The sequence below is a fragment of the Lygodium microphyllum genome, chromosome 2, assembly GCF_053477565.2.
Source record: "Lygodium microphyllum isolate KBCC chromosome 2, Lygodium_microphyllum_v1.1.10, whole genome shotgun sequence".
In the NCBI taxonomy this organism is placed as follows: domain Eukaryota; kingdom Viridiplantae; phylum Streptophyta; class Polypodiopsida; order Schizaeales; family Lygodiaceae; genus Lygodium; species Lygodium microphyllum.
Window position 1 is genome coordinate 28,000,409 of NC_141136.1, and position 19,445 is coordinate 28,019,853.

General features: G+C 44.7%; 1 protein-coding gene across 3 annotated transcripts in view; it reads right to left on the minus strand.

The window, feature by feature from the left end:
* Nucleotides 1-19,445, minus strand: part of LOC148039568 (diphthamide synthesis DPH2 family protein) — a 119,135-nt gene that overhangs the window by 10,760 nt on the left and 88,930 nt on the right. For all 3 annotated transcript variants that reach the window (XM_087691981.1, XM_087691988.1, XM_087691986.1), the window contains one exon: nt 5,042-5,190. In XM_087691981.1, the coding sequence (XP_087548107.1) occupies nt 5,042-5,190 (149 nt within the window). The remainder of the gene's footprint in view (nt 1-5,041; nt 5,191-19,445) is intronic.

Here is a 19,445-nt window from a genome sequence, read left to right on the forward strand (position 1 = left end):
AAATTGCAGAAATTTGCAGCCAAAATTTCAACATGCAAGTGCTAAATGTTTGCTAAAAATGCCAGAACTTTGGTGCTACTTCAGCATGCATTCCTTTTACTGAAAATGCCACAAATTTGGGGCATTCTAGCCTGCATTCCCTTGCTGAAAATGCCCCAAATTTTGGCATATTTTCAGCTCCCAAAATTTGGGGCAATGCCTGACTCAAAATGCCCCAAATTTGAGGCATTCCAGCTTGCATTCCCTTGCTGAAAATGCTCCAAAATTTGGGGCATTTTCAGCTCCCAAATTTAGGGGCTCTTTTAGATCCCGGGAGGATGGATCCCAATGCCCCAAATTTGGGGACATTGCAGCCAAATTTAGGTTCCAAATTCCAATCCTTGAGAAAGGCCCAAATTTTGGGGCAACTACCAACAACTGAAGTCTAATCCAAAATGCCCCAAATTTGGAGGAGAATCGAGATAATGATCCTCGAGACCTCACCTGATCTCGAGCGGGAGTCACGCCAGGCAAGAGAGGCGGGCCAAGTAGGTGGGAGAGATAGGCAGGTCCCGAGAGCAGGTGGGAGTAGGCAGTGGGGGCAGGCAAGAGTAGGCGGGAGAGGAGGGAGCAAGCGGGACAGTCGACGAGAGTAGGCAAGAGCAACACGAGCGAGGGACAGTCGGCGAGAACAATAGGCCGGATAGTCGACAGGAGCAACGTGAGCGAGGGACAGTCAACGAGAGCAATGGGCAAGACAATCGGTGTGGAAGCGCAACAGGCAAACAGGCCAGGGAGTCGCATCCGCTAAAATGAAAGTTTTTCTTTTTTAAAGTCCACTACTAGAACGGCCATTCCAAACAGGGAACGGCTTGGAACGGATACGGAACGGCCCAAAACGGGAGGGAACGGGTCAGGGAATGGACTAGAACATTCCGCTAGCGTTTCCTAGGCTCAAACCTCTCAGAACGCGTTAATCCGTTCCTATGTACCGGAACGGGCATTCCCTATCTCTATGGCCAAGAGTTACCATGAGTGGTCGGGTTTCCTTGGTAATATCTCCAAATGCTAGAGGTCTTCCATCCACAACTTCAGCTACTGTACGATTGGTCTTTTGGAGTACTCAAAACTGGTATTTGTTCACAAAGCCATCATCAATGAAACATGCGGAGGCCTCGGAGTCAACCAGGGGTTTGAGGTAAAGGGTCTTTCTTGACAAGATCATCTAGACTGTGACAAGAAAAGTTTCCATGGATATGGCTAGGATCAAGAGACCCTTTCTTATATCAAGGTCCGATCGTATGGTCTCATTTACAACTGGAGATCCTCGTTTTCTTGCTCGAGAATGGTTGCAGCAACTCTTGGGGTTCTTGTCCTCTTATTTGGGCAATTCAAGGCAATGTGTCCAAGGTTTCCACAATATATGCATAGACGATTCTCTCTTCATCTTTGCTTTTCTTGTGGGGCAAGGCCCAAATTTTGGTATTATCTATTTGCATCGGTTCGGGCTTGGTATCTTTTTTGATTGGGTCTCTAATTGGGGTTGGGTTCCATTAGCGAGGCCTTAATTCTTCTCGCTTTTCTTGCTTTCTCTCGAACAATCTATTATCATACTAGATGGCTTGCATAATATAATCGTTGAGTGTTTTGCCTCAGGCATAGTGAGCATGAGGTCCTTGATGTCATCTCAAATACCCCATCTGAATTGGCCGATAAAATACTCCTCATGCCAAGTGAGATTACAGATCAATTGCCTAAATTCAAATGCATAAGCAGAGGCAAGGCACTTACCTTGTCGTAGCTTCCGAAGTTTTGTTTCTGCATCTCAACCAGTGCTTGCATCTCCAAATGTGGAAGTAAGCTCGCAAAGAAATGCCTCATAGTTATGAAGTACTGGCATATTCTTTTCCAAGATTGAAGCGAACCATGATAAAGCTTGACCACAAAGCAAAGTCCCAATGAATCCAACCTTGGAAGCATCATCTAGATACCTATCCCGTTGCATGCTGATATAGAGCTTTACTTGTTGCAGGAATCCCCTGAACTTTGAACAATCACAATTGAACTTCTCTGGCATGCTGATCTTGGGTTCTCTTGTTGGGGGTTGATAAACATACAGAATCATCTGATCAGTTCCTCTATTGTTTTGCAAGTCTCGGATTTGGTCTTGCATCTCGTGAAGCGCAAGGCCTAGATGCATAGGGTGTTCTATTTGAAGTTACACTTGTCGTTCATTCAAGTCCTGGTTTTGTTGTTGGAGGTTTTGAAGGGAAACCACGATTCTTTCAAGGGTCACCTCCATGGTGCTCAGTAGGGCTAGCAAGTAGTCTTACCAAACCGTTATGGAAGCACTAAAACTGTGCTCAAGAGAGAGACTAGACTAGATGCAAGATTTGTAACAAGAATTTTGATTACAAATTAATCCCACATAGGGGTATAGGGTACAATGATAACTTAGCAAGATATAGAAAATCCCACAACCGAGGACTGAAGGTATAAACAACAGGACTCGATAGGATATAAAGGATCCCACAACCCAAGACCGTAGGTATGGATAATACAAGATATCAGAATTATAAGATCTCCCTCGATGGGAATAAACAAAATACAAGACTGTACTAGAGAAGATCTTGTACTATGAGATTACAAGGTGATAAGACAACAAGAGTATAATGGAAGATAAAACAAGACTAAATACCATGACTAGACAAGAACTAGAGCTGTAACTCAATGTTACTTACTTGGGGGTCTGGAATCCTTGAGCTTCCAAGACTGGCATTGGTAAGATTGAGAAGCTCTATGGCGAGCCCCTCCTTTTATAGGTGTTGGGGGATGGCTAAAGATCTTCTAGAATGTTCCATGATGACATCATCGATGATGCAGGTGATGACATGGAATATCTTCTAGAAGGTTCTATGATAACATGGCAAGGGAGGGTTCGCATGGTTGGCTCAAGGATATCCTGTTAAGGGTGCATACACAAGGGGTGTGGATTCATATGGCATGAGCAAGAATTAATCTGTATACTTGATCATGGCATGTCTAACACCTACCACCTAGATGGGGATCCCCATAGGTAAGATCTATGTTGTCCACACCTCTCCTGGCTACATTGCCCCCCTATGAGGGAGGCTATCCAATCCTGGAAAATCATTCCATCAATTTGCCTCCTAGCCTATACCCCTCTCCGACATCCCATGGCCGGTTATAGAACTCCCAATCCACCCTCCTATAAATGTCCCTCCAAACCCTAACAGAGCCGACAAGGTCAATCTCCCAACCAGCCCATTGGATATGGCAGCACTCTCCTAGCTACAACCTATCACAATTTCAAATCTATGGGTTCGAGATGATAGGTTGTCTATCAATCTCCTCCTAGCATGCTAGGGCCTTATGTAGACACTATCAAACTCATAGCAAGCTACAAAGGAAGGAAGATCTAGGTAGCATAGTCAATGCCACAGTGAAGATCCATCTCAAAGATGGTCTGCACTATCCACCTAGCCGATGTCTACAATCCTAAAAGCCCTCTTGAAGGAAGACTTCCCACGTTTGCCCATCTGGAGTGAGCTCACGGACCACTAGCTTGCCCATTAAGGCCTGATTCTAGCATGGGAATCGTTAGCCCAGCCAAGCTGACCCATTGGAATTTTTGCACCATGCAGCATAGCTAAACCGCACATGATGAAGAGAAACACCAACAGGAGGCAACGTACCAAGATGTCACCAAAAGAACTCGGCTGACCACTAGAGTCCCACCAACCAAGGAGAGGTGGAACGTGCTCTAGTGGGACAGCTTCACTGCATGGAGTCAAGCACCAAGATGAACCATTAGACTACTATGATTACAAGTCCCACCTAGAACCCAAAGTACTCCACTGTCAGACCCGTATTCACCCATCTAAAACCCAAAGCACTTGACTGTCTGACCTTCCCTGTTCCTCACCGCTAGGGAATGGCCTTTCCCCATTCCAAGCCTTTCCCTCCATTCCATGTTGCTATGGATTGGAGAGATCTCTTTATAGAGAGACTCAAGCATGTCCCCATCTTCAGATACACCACCTGGTTGGAAAGATGTACCTACATAAGCAGGATTAGAGCAATGGCAATTGCTACCCAAGCATTGGATGGGATAGGGTACCTCACCAACTTTCCTAGTTGGCTTGGAGGAAATCAGATGATAGCTTTAGACCCATAAACATTTTAACCTTTATGCACACAGAAGCTTAGCAATTGGCCGTTGTCTTGGTTATCGTGGGCATCTAGTTGCTGGTAGATATAGAGAGCCAAAGGAGACATTCAGACATTGTTTATCCAACTGCCCTAAGGGCTTAGGAGGTTCATGGGAGAGCCCTCAAGATGGTGTTTCATGGCACAAAGACAATGACAGCGACATGGGAAACTATTGCTTAAGTCACTGAAAGAGGCCCAGACTCCAGTTTGTGCAGTGTGCATATGAGCATATACAGAGGAGACATTCGTATCATCTTTGGTCAGCTCTTGAGCAGGGTTGACACACCAGATTTTTCACCGCCAGAGTGGGTCAAGGGGCACTCTCACAAATGGGAACCAATAGCTGGCATCATTGCTTCATTTATTTGGACTGCCTAATGTAGACACTACTATAGCTTTGTTGGATATATCTACTAGAAAGACTCTCTATCTGCACACACTGCAAGAGGTGGGAAAGCTGCAGGGCAACTTGGAGACTATGAGGAGAGATGTTTTCCTCAAGATCTTGAATTTCGCACTTTATTTCATTGTCAAGCACGCATGGTTTGGCCTTATAAGCTCCTAATCGGTTATTCATTCAGGCATTGTAATAGGCTTTGCCCAAATGCTGTTTTTGGTGGATATATTCTGACACATAGGCAGCAACATCTAAAACCACGGTTGAGTTTGTTGAACAAAATTAATCAATAACGATGCTTTCTTCTTTCTTGGCCAGCATATGCTAGCAAATATGATATTAAGACCACCACAGAGCTATGGAGAACATAACTTGTCAACAAATAACAATTTCATCCCCGTCTTACCACCAATATACACATGAACAAAGTACCTGTTGGTTTTGGAAAATTATCTTCTACATAGGCACCCTTGATAAATGAAAATCGAGCTTCTTTATGTTCATGTTGCTCCACTTCAGGATCTTGTTGCCCTCTCACAGCAGTGAAATCCAGAGAATAAGATCCAGTCCACTGGCTTCCCCTGGTATTTGATAAATGGTAAGAAATTGTTGTAGGATCCTTGAGTAAGATTCAAATGCAGTAAATCCATAGATATTGAACAAAAAAAAGTGGTTTTGCATGTGACTCTTTAGACAAACTGATTGGCCTTGCCCAAGTAAACAAGCAGCCTGTGAATTCAACATCAAAAAGTGGTTCATAGAAGATATCGCAAATGTACAGGTGACACGTTAGAAATCCACTAAGCAACTCTATTACATGTACAGGTGGATTTACCTTGCAACAATCTAATCGAATTTCAGGAGCGCAAAATGAGCCATTTACTCAAACAAGTTAGTGAAAGTAAAAAAGTCCCTAACAAATATGGCACATAATTTCAAAGTTGAGTTTTTCCAGTAATCCCCATGTAGATAAACAGTAAAATGCGAGAACCCTACCTGCTATCCCATTTATAGCTCTTACTGATTCTGGTGCTTGGGAACAGATTCTAGAAACCTCTAGGATATTTAACCGACTAAATCATAGCCTGATTTCACATGGAACCTTCAGATGGGTTACATGATCATCCCCAAAGTCTTTTTTTTTTATTTTTCGAGTTGGGTGCAGGTTACACCTTATTGCATGCACTATAGGCCACCTCAATGCACCTTTTGCAACTTGCTTAGGGAAGAGGGAGAGTCATCCACCTTGCAAAGAGTCATCTACCTCTAGGTAGATCCCCAGAAGACCCTTCCCCAAACAAAGGGCGCACTGGACCAAGTCACCCCGCAGGGAAACCAAGTATTGTGGGAATTTCACCACTAAAAATCTCTTACCCGACGGGGGAGTGTCATCCCCAACTTGGGCATCAGCTCATTAGTTGTCTGTCCATGCAAGTTACCCACTAGACCCTTGACTAAGGGTAACTCCTTATGCTGAAGCTAACCAGTTGTTGATATCAGCAGATATTATCTATTCAGCACATGTGGATCATGCCTTAGGGCTGGTTTCATCATTTTCCGAGGGATCATAGATTATGAGCTATGTAGATCTCACAGTTATTGTGGAATAGCTTCACCGAGGAATGCAACCACTTGAACACGTCCAGCCATTACATAGCAACTTGCGCAAGTTGCAAATGAGGTTGCTGAGAAATTCAAACCAGGGATCTCTGAAGGTTTCACAGCAAAGTATGATGTGGCTTGTTAATGACCCAAGCTCTGGCACATCACAACTAGGGCACAACTGCTGCAACCTAGGGTGCACCTTGTCTTGTAAGACTAGGCCACCTATTCATGCCAACAGAATGTATTATTCCTCCCCATACTTCACTCGCCTTCTCAGATTAGTTCGGAACAAGTAACCCGACGTTCCTCATACTTACATTTCATGTATGGTTTCAAGGCTTGGCAATCGTGTTGCTTGTCCCACTTGGCCCATACAGGTGGTTGCACCGCATTTAGTGGGGTGTGAGGCACATATCACTTCAACCAATTTCAAGTACACATTTCCCAAGTCCACTTCTGCCGAGCACCCTTAGGGGATGGGTGCCATGTCATTTTTGGCACCCATGTTTTGTGATGTGGATATTTAGCTAAAGCTCGAGCTCTCTGCCCACAACAAAGAGCTACTATTGGGGGGTTGTGTAACTCATGGTGCAAGTGTTGAGAAACCCTTCACCCGCAGTTTGCGTTTCTACGTTTTGCGTTTAGGGTTTGCAGCCCCAAAAAGGGGCGCCATCCTAGACTGATTGTGCCTATTTATAGGCCACTCTCTCACTGATTCTTCATGGCTGATTCATTCACTCCGTCGCCTCTTCTCTCCAACCTCTCCACTACCCTCACACCCCTTCAAAAGGACATTGTGATTCGTGGTTCGTGGCTATCTTCATCATCTTCCTTGTGCTATGGCACTCTTGTTCCCTTGTATCACATTCACTCCATGATTCAGATCTTCATCATTCCATTCACCATTAGAGCTTCTTCTTTCTTCTCTTCCTCTTCTCCATGTTTGCCGATTTCACTTCGTGTTCCTCCTTGGTATGTCATCTTTCGACATGGTATCAGAGCTGGATCTGCTCAAATAGCGGCAAAGATCCTCCACTCCAATGACGGCAAAGACCAGTAGCGGGTTCAGCATCCGCTTCTCTTCTTCTTCGGCTGCATCAAAATCTCGTTTTTGCAGGCTTCAGGTGTTTTCAACTTGCTACCCACACCCCTTTCGCGGAGGACATCGTAGCGTCAGCTGTCTCTTACTATCATCTACAATCTAGCACCTATTTCCAGCCTTTCACCCACAGTTTGCAGCTGTTTACAGCAGAGCAACTGTTGCTGATCACTCTCCATTCAAAAAACAATCTCGTTTTTGCAGATTTCAGGTATTTCAGCTTGCTTCCCACATCCGGATCCGGAGCACATCATGGTCCAAGCTGGTCATTGCTATCTACAACAGTCTAGCACCTGTTTTTAACCTACCACACACTGTTCGAAACTGATTTCATCATACCGATTGCTATTGCTGTTTTTCCTGCATTTTTAGTCTCTCTCTCTCCTCACCTACGTTTTTCTACTGGCTGCAACCTCTTACTATTGGTCGCATCCTCCTCCCACTAGCAACTCACTTCTAGCCCTTCCACTGCCCTCCCATCCCTTGAGACAGACATTGCGGTTCGTGATTCATGGTAGCTGACCTCTTCCTTCTTCAACAAGGCACACTGGTATCCATGGCTTCTTTACCAACAGATGACCAAACTAGTGGGTGCTCCTATTATGGTATCACCCAACACACCACCAATGCTTACCGACTTCGATCTTTGCTCCCCACCCCCCCGGAGTAAATGCGTCTTCCACTAGGCAATCCTTGTGCCATTCTGGGCCACAGAGATCATTCTGCATCGGCTATCAGAGTACTATGCTCAAGGCAATAAGACGCATCCGATGCGCACTAAGTCCTTTTAAGCACATGGAGGATCGATTGGCGCTACAACCTCCTCGAGATCATTGCAATGCTAGCCGCAATCTTCTTCCACTTATTTTCAGGTATAGTGGCTTCCACGACCTACGGATCTGCAGTCCGCTCAATCGAGTTGTTTGATACCGTCTCCTTGTCAATCCGCTTCTTCAAGAGAGTGTGGCTACTCGACTCCTTCTTCTTCTTTGGCTACACAATCCGCTCCACTAAGAGACAACAACTGTTGCCCACCCCTTGCTCATTCTAAGCCCCACCCTCAACTACTCAGGTTCAAGACGCTACCTTTGCGAGCTCTTCGGCCCCCCAGATACCTTCTTCGGCACGATTGGTGGCACTTCCTTTATCATCAAACATTTCGGAGTCTGGGATCCATGAGTTTTTGGATTCCCTATCTACTTCAAAGGGGGATTCTGAGGGAGATGTTATTTATCTGCCCTCAAAGGAAGCATCTACTTCTTCAACTTCAGCGAGGGCCCCTCCATCTCCCACCTCAGAGGGGGAACCTACTCCACATGAAGTTCTTCACCCATCCTCTACTTTCTTGAGGTGGTCGTCTTCAACCAGTCATCTCTTCTATTGATACCCAGGATCTTCAGGTACCACCTAGATCGGGACCTCCGAGGTTTAGCTACGACTTGGTAACGAGGCCTTCATATTTCTTCCAGCATGGATACACGGAGCTAGTGGCTTCTCTCCCGAGGTTGAGTTTCAGGTTCTCCAGTTCACTCTATCTATTGTTCTTTACCGCACGTTTCCTTTCTGGTGGAAATCTTGGATCTTAGGGATCCTCTATATCTTCTTCCTCCTCTTCTCTTCTTGCCTTGGTCACTTGGTCAGCATGGAGCCACCTCCTGAGATCGAGTACGAGCATATCCTTATGGTTCTCGACTCCACACAAAGTCCGACATTCCTCCTATGTATTGCATGTTTTCATTATCTTTGTACTAGGACGCTTGGGCAAGTGAACAATTTTCCCACGATAGACACTATCCAAGTGGCACCTATTGCATGAGCATTTTTCAACATGTATCATTGCATATCCACCTCACTCTTCTCTTGTTCCCCTTTTTGGGCCTAAGAGGGGGTGTTGAGAAACCCTTCACCCACAGTTTGTGTTTCTCTGAGTTTGCAACCCCAAAAAGAGGCACCATCCTAGACTGACTGTGCCTATCTATAGGCCACTCTCTCACTCATTCTTCATCGGCCGATTCATTCAGTCTGTCACCTCTTCTCTCCAGCCTCTCCACTACCCTCGCACCCCTTCAAGAAGACGTCGTGATTCGTGGTTCGTAGCTATCTTCATTGTTATAAGATCCGAGATACACACTCGAATTTCTTATATACTTAAAATATATATGGCGAATATTTTGCTGGCTCAAAGAGAGAATAGATGAGAGAAAAGAAAGATGAAGAGAGAGAGAGAGAGAGAGAAACTGACAAGGAGCAAGCTCCTCCGTTACACGTAAACCAATTATTACTTGTAGATCTTGGAAACAAGATCACGGTTCCTTGCGCGGTATACAACCGGCTAACACTTGCACAACTTGGAAGTTGGCACCTTTTGATCCTTCTTGAGTCTCCTCTCCTACACAATATATGTAGGGCTCTCCTCTTACTGCTTGATTTCAGCAAAGCTTCCGCAGCACTTGCACATTCTCTTCTCCTCTTGAAACTTGATTTCAGTAGAGCTTCCGCAATACTTGCATCTTCTCTTATCCTCTTGGAACTTGATTTCAGTAGAGCTTCCGCGCAGCAATTGCACCTTCTCTTCTTTTCTTGGATGCATGCAAAGTGATGCTTCCTTCCACCTCCCTTACACCCAAGGAGAGCCTCCTCTTTCATAGGCTTTCAAGAGCTTCTCCTTGGAGAGAGACTTGAGTTGATCTTCATGCAAGATGTGGTTGTTCCAAGACCTAGTCTGCAACATTAATTTCGAGATATCTCTCTGTGCTTTGTTCGGATGAAAAAACATCCAACACGAAAGTTGTAGATCTCGCTGTTTTCGATAACCCGCGTGGCTCATTTTTAGAGATCATTTTTCTATTGTGAGATATTTTAAAAATGGATTTTCCATGTCTAAAAAGAAAAAAAACAGCTTTTTAAACTGTACTCTTAACTTGTGGTCCATGCAACCACCTTGAGTCATAGATAAAGAGAGTTCATTAGATTGCCTTGGGCCTCAACCTTAAGATTGGATTCCACACAAAAACTTGTGCTATTTTAGACCTTAGAAAGAGAAAATCACTTCTCTCCTCACTTCCAGAGGATCACGTCTCTTGTCTTCCTTAGTAAGAGAATTACCTCTCTCGTCTTTCTTAACGAAAGAAAAGACCTTAAAACTTAACTTGTAAGGGAGAGGATGACCCCAAATGAATACAATGCTCATTACACACACAAGTAAACGTTCCCAGGAGTCCCCGGATGCACACATAAATACATATACACAATACTAATGCACTTCCTCTTCTTAGAACTCAATCTATCTTCATTTATATGTAGCTCTTTGGTTCTTGTGTACACTCTTACACTTGGCAGACACTACTTTCCCCCTTCATAACTTGTACTGCCTGTACCAGATATCCCTGTCACAATGCTCTGATCACCCCATTAAGTGATGCACTAGGAATACTAGTCTCTAAATGGTCTCATGGCCATGCTAGATCATCATCAACACTTAAAGAAAAGTGAGTCATTAATTTATTGACATAAATTTATTAAATAGAGATGCGTAATAAGCAATCAATTTAGTGACATCCCTCTGGCTGCTAAACAGTTGACATCAACTATAGAGGAGATACATAGTCCTTAAGAAGATCTAGAAAGTCTAGTAGTTCTCTCTCAGTCATAAACCAAGCATCTAAGAAGATCTAGAAAGTCTAGTAGTTCTCTCTCAGTCATAAACCAAGCATCCAATGGGGGATCATTCTTAAACTTAACCACATACTTTCGTAATTCCTTACCTGACCTTAGAGTATTGTCCTGATGGTGTAAAATTCTTTCAGGCACAAGGAACTCTTCTTTTTCTTCTATATCAAGTAAATCTTCCTTGATTGGTTCCATTGGAGGTTCTCCAATATAGAGACATAGCAAACTTATATGGAAAGCATTATGAATGTTTCAATGACTTGGTAGATCCAAACAAAAAGTCACATCATTTATCTTATCTGTGATCTTTGAAAGGGCCATAATAGCGATTAGAAAGCTTAACCACTTTACCCTTTTGACCTTTCTGCTTCTTTAAGCGAGCCTTCTCAAACTTAAAAAGAACATGTTGTCCCAACTTGAGATCTAACTTACAACGATGCTTATCAGCTTCGCATTTCTCGTTCTCTTGTATTCTTTGGATAGCAGCTTTTACTTGAGTGAAAGTTGTATCAATGTCTCTAACAAACTCATCTGCTGCAAAGATCTTATCCTTCGTAAGAAGGATGGGTGGTAAATGAGGCTTACCATAGATGATCTCAAAGGGTACCTTACCAGTACTAGAGTGTACCGTGTTTTTGTATGCACACTCTACTAAAGGCAAATACTTTTCCCATTCTCTTTGATTATCAGAGACATAGGATTTCAAAAGGTCCAAAACAGTAGAATTAGCACTTTCACTCTGCCCATCCATTTGAGGATGATAAGAGGATGAAAATTTTAACTGAGTCTCGAGGTTCTTGAAGAGAGCTTGCCAAAAGAGACTGGTCATGCGACGATCTCGATCACTTATAATGGACTTAGGCATGCCATGATGCTTGAAAATATAAGTAATGAATTGCTTAGCCATATGATCGTCTTTGATTGTCTTTTACATAGGTATAAAGTGAGCTTGCTTACTGAATCTATCAATGATAGTCCATATTGCATCGTTGCCTGCTTGTGTACGACGAAGCTCCATGATAAAGTCCATGGCTATACTTTCCCAAGGCTCATTGGGAATAGGTAATGGCTTCAGTAAACCAGGTGGTTTATGCCTGTCATACTTTACTTTTTGCAATATCTTGCACTCGCGGACATATCTTTCAATGTCAGCTCTAAGAGTGGGCCAAAAGAAATATCTTTCCAATGCTTCAGTAGTGGGTAGAATACCCCTATGTCCAGCATATGGAGATGTATGTGCTTCATCCATTACCTTGTGTCGCAATGGTAATGCTATACAAATTGCTTGATGATGATACAAATAGCCATCTTGAATTGAGTAAGGTGTAATTGACTAACCTAAGTTAAGCTGATCCCATATGGTTGAGAAGTCGGAATCAGTTACATACATTTTGGATAAATCCATGAACTCGTTATAGTAAACAGTTGTGAATAAATGCGCCCCCCCCCCCACGTTGCCCCTGTCTCCCTCACCTTCCAGCCATGTTTGGCCCTTCCACCTGAGGATCTATTTCATCGCCCCTGCGCACTCCCTCCCCTCCCCCCCCCCCCCGCCTCGACACGAGTTGGATTACAGCAGGGTCCAACACTTCCCCCACCGTGTAAACAAGCTTCTCCCACCCCCCCCCCTTTGCCATCGTTTCACCTCCCCTCCAGTTGTTCCCTTCCTTTGCAGCAACATACCCCCCCCACTTCTCTGACAGTGCAGCAGCGTGAATGGTAGGTCCTCAATTGGAACACGCAATGGAAACCTCTGGTCAGACGCCGGCGCATTCTACGAGTGCCCCTCCAGTCAAACACCTTGCGCATTGTTGGAGCGCGCAAGTAGCGGAAGCGTGAAGATTTGCAGCTGAGGAAGTGAACAGGTGAGTGAGAGTGAGAGTAAGAGTGACGAACAGATTTGGGTATACCAACAATGTGTTGGTACACAAAGAATAAAATGTATTTATACTTAGGGCCCGTAAGGGTGCATTCACATGTACAACATAACAATACATGTGTAAAATACACGGAGGTGAATAAATGACCTTTACATCCCAACAACCTCCCACTTAAAGGTCCGGAGTGAACCTTTAACCAACTCCCACTAGTCGTATGCAATGCTCATGCTGAGCCTTGCCTAGACTTTTAGTGAGAACATCTGCAGGGTTGTCCTGTGTTTTGATCTTGGTCAATGTGATTAGACCATCCTCCAGAATCTGTCTGATAAAGTGATATCGCACATCAATATGCTTTGTGCATGAATGATACGTGGCATTTTTAGCCAGATACACAGCACTCTGGCTATCACATCCCAACACTAGAGTACTCATAGACATGCCGAGATCCTCTGCGAGTCTGCTCAACCATATAGCTTCCTTAGAAGCTTCAGTAGCTTATATGTATTCAGCTTCAGTAGTACTCAGTGCGACGATGTTCTGCAACCTGGAGCACCAAGAGACGGCCCCTCCAGCAACTGTAAAGACATACCCACTAGTGGACCTGCGAGTGTCTAAGTCACCTGCCATGTCTGCATCACAATAACCCTGCAAATTAAGTGCACCCTGCCCATAGCAAATACACATTCTTTGTGTACCCTTCAGGTATCTAAGAATACTCTTGACAGCCTCCCAATGTGGTTTGCCAGGATTTGACATAAACCTGCTAACAACTCCCACTGCATGAGCAATGTCTGGACTAGTAGCCACCATAGCATACATAAGAGAGCCACAAGCTGATGCATAAGGGACTCCCTTCATAGCATTGGCTTCCATGTCATCTTTTGGGCTGTTGGCTTTACTAAGCTTAAGGTATGGAGGTAAGGGTACTCCGAGAGGCTTAGCTTCAGCCATGTTAAATCTGTCCAGTACCTTTTCAATGTACTTTTCTTGAGATAAGAACAACAATTTCTGCGTTCTATCCCTACGAATCCTCATGCCCAATATATGCTCTGCATTTCCCAAATCTTTCATGGAAAAAGCTGATTTCAGCTGATCTTTGAGAGCATCCAAGCTAGTCTTTCTCTTCCCAGCTAGCAACATATCATCCACATACAAAACAAGTATGATAGGGCTGCCATTTGTATCCTTTTTCATATACAAACAATGATCTGCATGGCTGCGCGTAAACCCATGAGAGAGCATAAAAGTGTCAAACTTTTTGTAACACTGCCGTGGTGCTTGTTTCAGCCCATATAAGCTGTGTTTTAGTTTACACACCAACTGCTCTTTTCTAGGAACTACAAAACCCTCGGGTTGTTTCAGGTAGATCTCCTCATCAATGTCACCATGCAGAAAAGTTGTTTTCACATCCATTTGGTACAGCTCTAAATCCAATACAACAGTGAGAGCAAAAAGCACACGTAGTGTGGTCATCTTCACAACAGGTGAGAAGACCTCCTGGAAGTCAATCCCTTCCTTCTGTGCATAACCTTTGGCAACCAATCTTGCCTTGTACTTGGGTTTCCCATCAACTGTCTTTACTTTGTAAACCCATTTGTTTGGAAGAGGCTTTCTTCCTTTGGGCAACGACACAAGATCCCAAGTATCATTAGCATACAAAGATTTAATCTCTTCTTGCATAGCTAGCTCCCACTTATTACTGAATTTGCATGACTTAGCCTCTTTATATGTCAGAGGCTCACCCTCATCAGTAAGCATCACATAATGCAAAGAGGGGTCATACCTATGTGGCTGCCTTCTTAGGCGTGTAGACCTACGTACCCAATGATCTACATTCTCAGAAATCGGATCTACATCTGGAGGCATGTTATTTTCAGCATTTATTGGCTGCTGTAAGCCATTTTCAGCATGCTGTTCATGCTGTACAGCACCTTCATTTTCATTTCCAGCACCTGCATTTTCATAATCAGCAAGTCTATCTTGCTGTCCATGACCTCCCTGTGCTTCTATTTGCTGTCCATCATCATCTGGCTCAAACATAACCGGCTGATCATTAGTTTCAGCCTGTGGTACAGCACCATGAGGCTCATCATTTGAAGTAATAGGTGGCTGCAAATTCTGAAATTTGACCTTTTTCATGTCTTCATCAGAGGCTAAAGTACCTTTCAGCAACTTTGCCTCATTAAACACAACATTACGGCTGCGAACAATTTTCTTGGACTGAGGTAGCCACACTCTATAGCCAAATTCACCCTCATCACCATAGCCCATGAAAATGCCTTTGGTGGATTTCGGGTCAAGTTTATTCCTCAGTTCATTTCTAACATATGCACAAAAGCATCACAGCCAAATATTCGTAAATGGTCGTATGAGGCCGGTTTGCCAGACCAAACCTCCTCAGGAATGCCATTATTTAGGGACCTATTTGGAGAGCGGTTGCAAATGTGTACCGCGGTTTTAAGTGCCTCTCCCCAAAATTCATGAGGGAGATTAGCAGTGGACAGCATGCACCGCACTCTCTCACATAGAGTCCTATTGTATCTTTCAGCCACACCATTTGAAAAAGGGCTGTAAGGGGCTGTAAGCTCCCTCTTGATCCCATGCAAGTCACAAAAGGACTTAAATTCATTAGACGTGAACTCACCCCCATTATCAGTTCTCAAGCATTTCAACTTTCTACCTGTCTAAGTAGTCACGAATGCATGAAATGTTTTAAAAACAGCAAACACTTCACTTTTCTTTTTCAACAAATAAACCCAAATCTTCCTGGAACAATCATCAATAAAAGAGACAAAGTATGCAGCACCACCCAACGATTTCAAAGGCATGCTACATACATCAGAATGCACTAAGTCCAATACATTTGGCTTACGGGAGACACCAGAGTAAAAGGAATTTTTCATTTCCTTTCAAATATGACAGTCATTACAAAAATCAAGTTTAGAGCCTTTTCCATCAACCCTCTTTAAAGAGGTAAGAACATCAAGACTGCCCTTCTTGGTTCCTTTAGCAATCAACATGGAACCCCTTTTTAATTTCCACAAACCACCACCAAACAGTGTGGTGTAACCATACAAGTCAAGCTGTCCAACAGATAGTAAACTCTTCTTGATGCCAGGCACATATCTGACATCTTTCAACACAAGTTCTTGCCCATTATCCAAAGACAAGTGTATGGTGCCAATCCCATCAACGTTGCAAGCATGATTATTTCCAAGGTAAACCTTGCCACAACAGCCTACATCAAAAGGAGCAAAACACTCCAAGCATGGAGTCACATGGAAAGAGGCACCAGAGTCTACAATCCAAGTCTAAGTGACACAATCATCAACTGACAAAAGTGCATCAATCACATCAGCCTTGGTGATCTGCATATCCTGCATGTGACATACAAGGGCATCATAATCCACTGCACACAATACATCAGCCTTTGCATCTGAGAGCTCCTCTATGACAACACTAGAGGCCACATTGGCCTTTTCCTTGCCTTTACCTGCCTCAGATGCATCTGTCTATTCCTCTTTCTTCTTTTTGTCTCCTTCATTCTTCTTTCTCTCTTGTTCCTTCTTGTAATACCTGCAATCAGGCTTCTTGTGGCCCTTCCGACCATACTGATAGCATGTAACATCACTCTTTTCTTTTCCTTTGCTCTTGCTCCTGCTTCTCTGTCTAGCATTTGCATTTTTCTTTTCAGCCCTGCCTCTAACATTATAAGCTGAGTTGCTGCCTTCTCCACTAGACTTACGTCTAATTTCTTCATTCAAGATCGAACCCCTCACACCATCATATGTGAGATTGGGGTTATTACTGAGAGAAACAACCAAAGTCTCCCAAGAGTCAGGCAATGTCATGATCAAAAAGATCGCCCTCAACTTATCATCAAAATCCAAACTTGCATCCTTGAGCTGATTTAAAATGCCAGTGAATGCACTCAAGTGCTCAGCTGCAAGCTTGGACTCATCCAGCCGCATATTCACCAAATTACGCATTAAATGCACCTAATTAACAGGTGTGGTGATCTCATAGGTAGTCTTCAACTTCTCCCATATTGCATGACCAGTGTCTAAACCCTTAATGTCTGTCAAAATGTCATCAGTGACACCCATCTTTATATAAGCCACAGCCCTTTTATTGACTTTGGCCCAATCCGCCTCAGACATTTGTGCGGGTTTATCCATTTGCAAGGCATCCTCACAATCCTTTAAGAACAGTATGCCCTACATACGATCTTTCCAAAGATCAAAGCCCTGACCATCAAATCGCTTGATTTCCATCAAACTTTTAATGTCAGAACTGGAAGAAGTTGCAGCCATTTTTCACAAGTACAAGTGTAAAAAACACTGAACTGCAAGAGCACAAGCTAAATCAGCAAATACACTGCTGTTCTTGCATAACCAGTTATAATCCTCTGCTGTTTTGACATAAACCAGCCACTGCACAAGCAAATAATACAGAAATTTATCAAATTCTGCACAAAATCCCAAATTTCCAGGTCCAAATGTGCGCAAATGTCACCCAAACTGACTCAGCTGAGCAAAATTGCATCAATACATGAAAAGCCCCAATTTTCCTTGGTCCAATGCCAAGAAATTTTACTCGGATGAGCAAAATTCCAACAAATTTTGAAAAATCCCCAAAATTAATTGAGGTCAATGCACACAATGTCTGCAATTTCTGACACAGATGTCACTGTCAAGCATAAACAGCATCAAATCTGGGAAAAGCCCCAAATTTCCAGGTTCAAATTTGACCAAATCTGAGAACTATGCTTGCGCGCGCGAACTCCCGTCAGTGGCAAAAGGGTTGCTTGCAGTAAACCTTAGGAAAAAATTTTAAAAATTTTTGGAATAAAAAACGTGTCGAACTGCAGCCGTTGACCTGCGCTGCCTTGCGTGAGCTGTCGCCTGCTCAAAAATGTGACAAAAACAGCATCGCATGATCTGTCCAGCCTGCGCCTGATGCTCGTGACCTGTCCAGCCTGCGCCTGATCAAAAAACGACCTGTCCAGCCTGCGCGTGACCTGTTTGACTGCCACCTGATCAAAAAACGACCTGTCCTGGCTGCTTGTGACCTGTTCGACTGCAGCCTGATCAATAAACGACCTGTCCCTGCCTGCCAGGTCAAAAACGACCTGTCGCCTGTTGATTTCTCGCAAGCGAAGAGCTGGTGTTGTCTCACATGGACTTCGAGGAGCGCGAGCACCTTAACCTCAGCTCTGATACCAGTTGTTGGAGCACGCGAGTAGTGGAAGCGTGAAGATTTGCAGCAGAGGAAGTGAACAGGTAAGTGAGAGTGAGAGTAAGAGTGACGAACAGATTTGGGTGTACCAACAATGTGTTGGTACACAAAGAATAAAATGTATTTATACTTAGGGCCCGTAAGGGTGCATTCACATGTACAACATAACAATACACGTGTAAAATACATGGAGGTGAATAAAGGACCTTTACATCCCAACAGCCCATCATCCTCTCTGAGGAACAACTCTTGGCCGTCCGGGCCACAAAGCTGGAGCTAAAAGAGGCAGCGATCTTTGGTCAGGTCGTTGGGCACTCCCTATCGAGAGCCCAACTATAGAACTGGCTCCACTCCACGCTGCGCATTGGCACAACATAGATCTTGGAGGCAGTGCTAATGGGCCGAGGGATCTTCATGGTTCAACTCACCTCTGCGGACGCAGCCCGTGAGTTGGTGGAGAGCTCGCCCTATGCCTCCACGAAGGGGGTCATCTACATGGTTCCTTGGTATAGCGGCTTCACAGTGGAGTCATTTGAGCTCCACAACAGTTTTCTCAGACATCCAATCACCCTATTGTTTCCTGGACTGACACTAGTTAGTGGAGGACTTTGGACGGCTTTTTGGCACAGTCCTCCCTGCTTCCTTCGTGGATGCAGTGACAGCTGCAGGAGTCCCAAAGGTACGAGTGGCCATGAAAGACACAAAAAGTATACCAAATTTCTTGGAAACTGAGGCTGGAGGTCACTCCTTTAGGCAGTAGGTCATTGTGACTAGGCAACTAGGGCAGTGCCTACGCTGCCATGACTTTGGACATCACGCAACAGACTGAACGTGTTTCGGGACCAAGGCGGCTCCGGCGACAGGCCCACAGGTGGACGCCGACGGCTTCACAACGGTCCAGAGACGATAGAGAGGGAGATGGCAGGGGGCCCACAGCCAGCGCCTCAATCGCTGCCTCAACAACAGGGCGCAAGAGGGCGAGCGACGCCCCCTTGGTAGAGCACTCCCCCTGCCCGTCCCACTTGGCAGGATCACAGTCCCCTACAACCACCACTCGCGCCACAGACTATCCCACCTGAGATCCCACACTCCCTACACGCACCCTCCACCACCTCCCAGGCTCCCCCCCACTGATCTTGGCTCACAGCCCCCCCCCCTTCCAGGGCCACCAGCCCCCCCCCACACCCGCCACATACTTCCGACCATCCCACCATCCCTGACCCTCTTCCCCCCCCCACCATCTCCCCTGCCAAGCACCCCCCCTCATCCGCACCCGTTGCAGGTGATCCCCCCCAAACCCACGCCCGCTCATCCCACAAGAGGGGATGAGCCACACATGCCTACA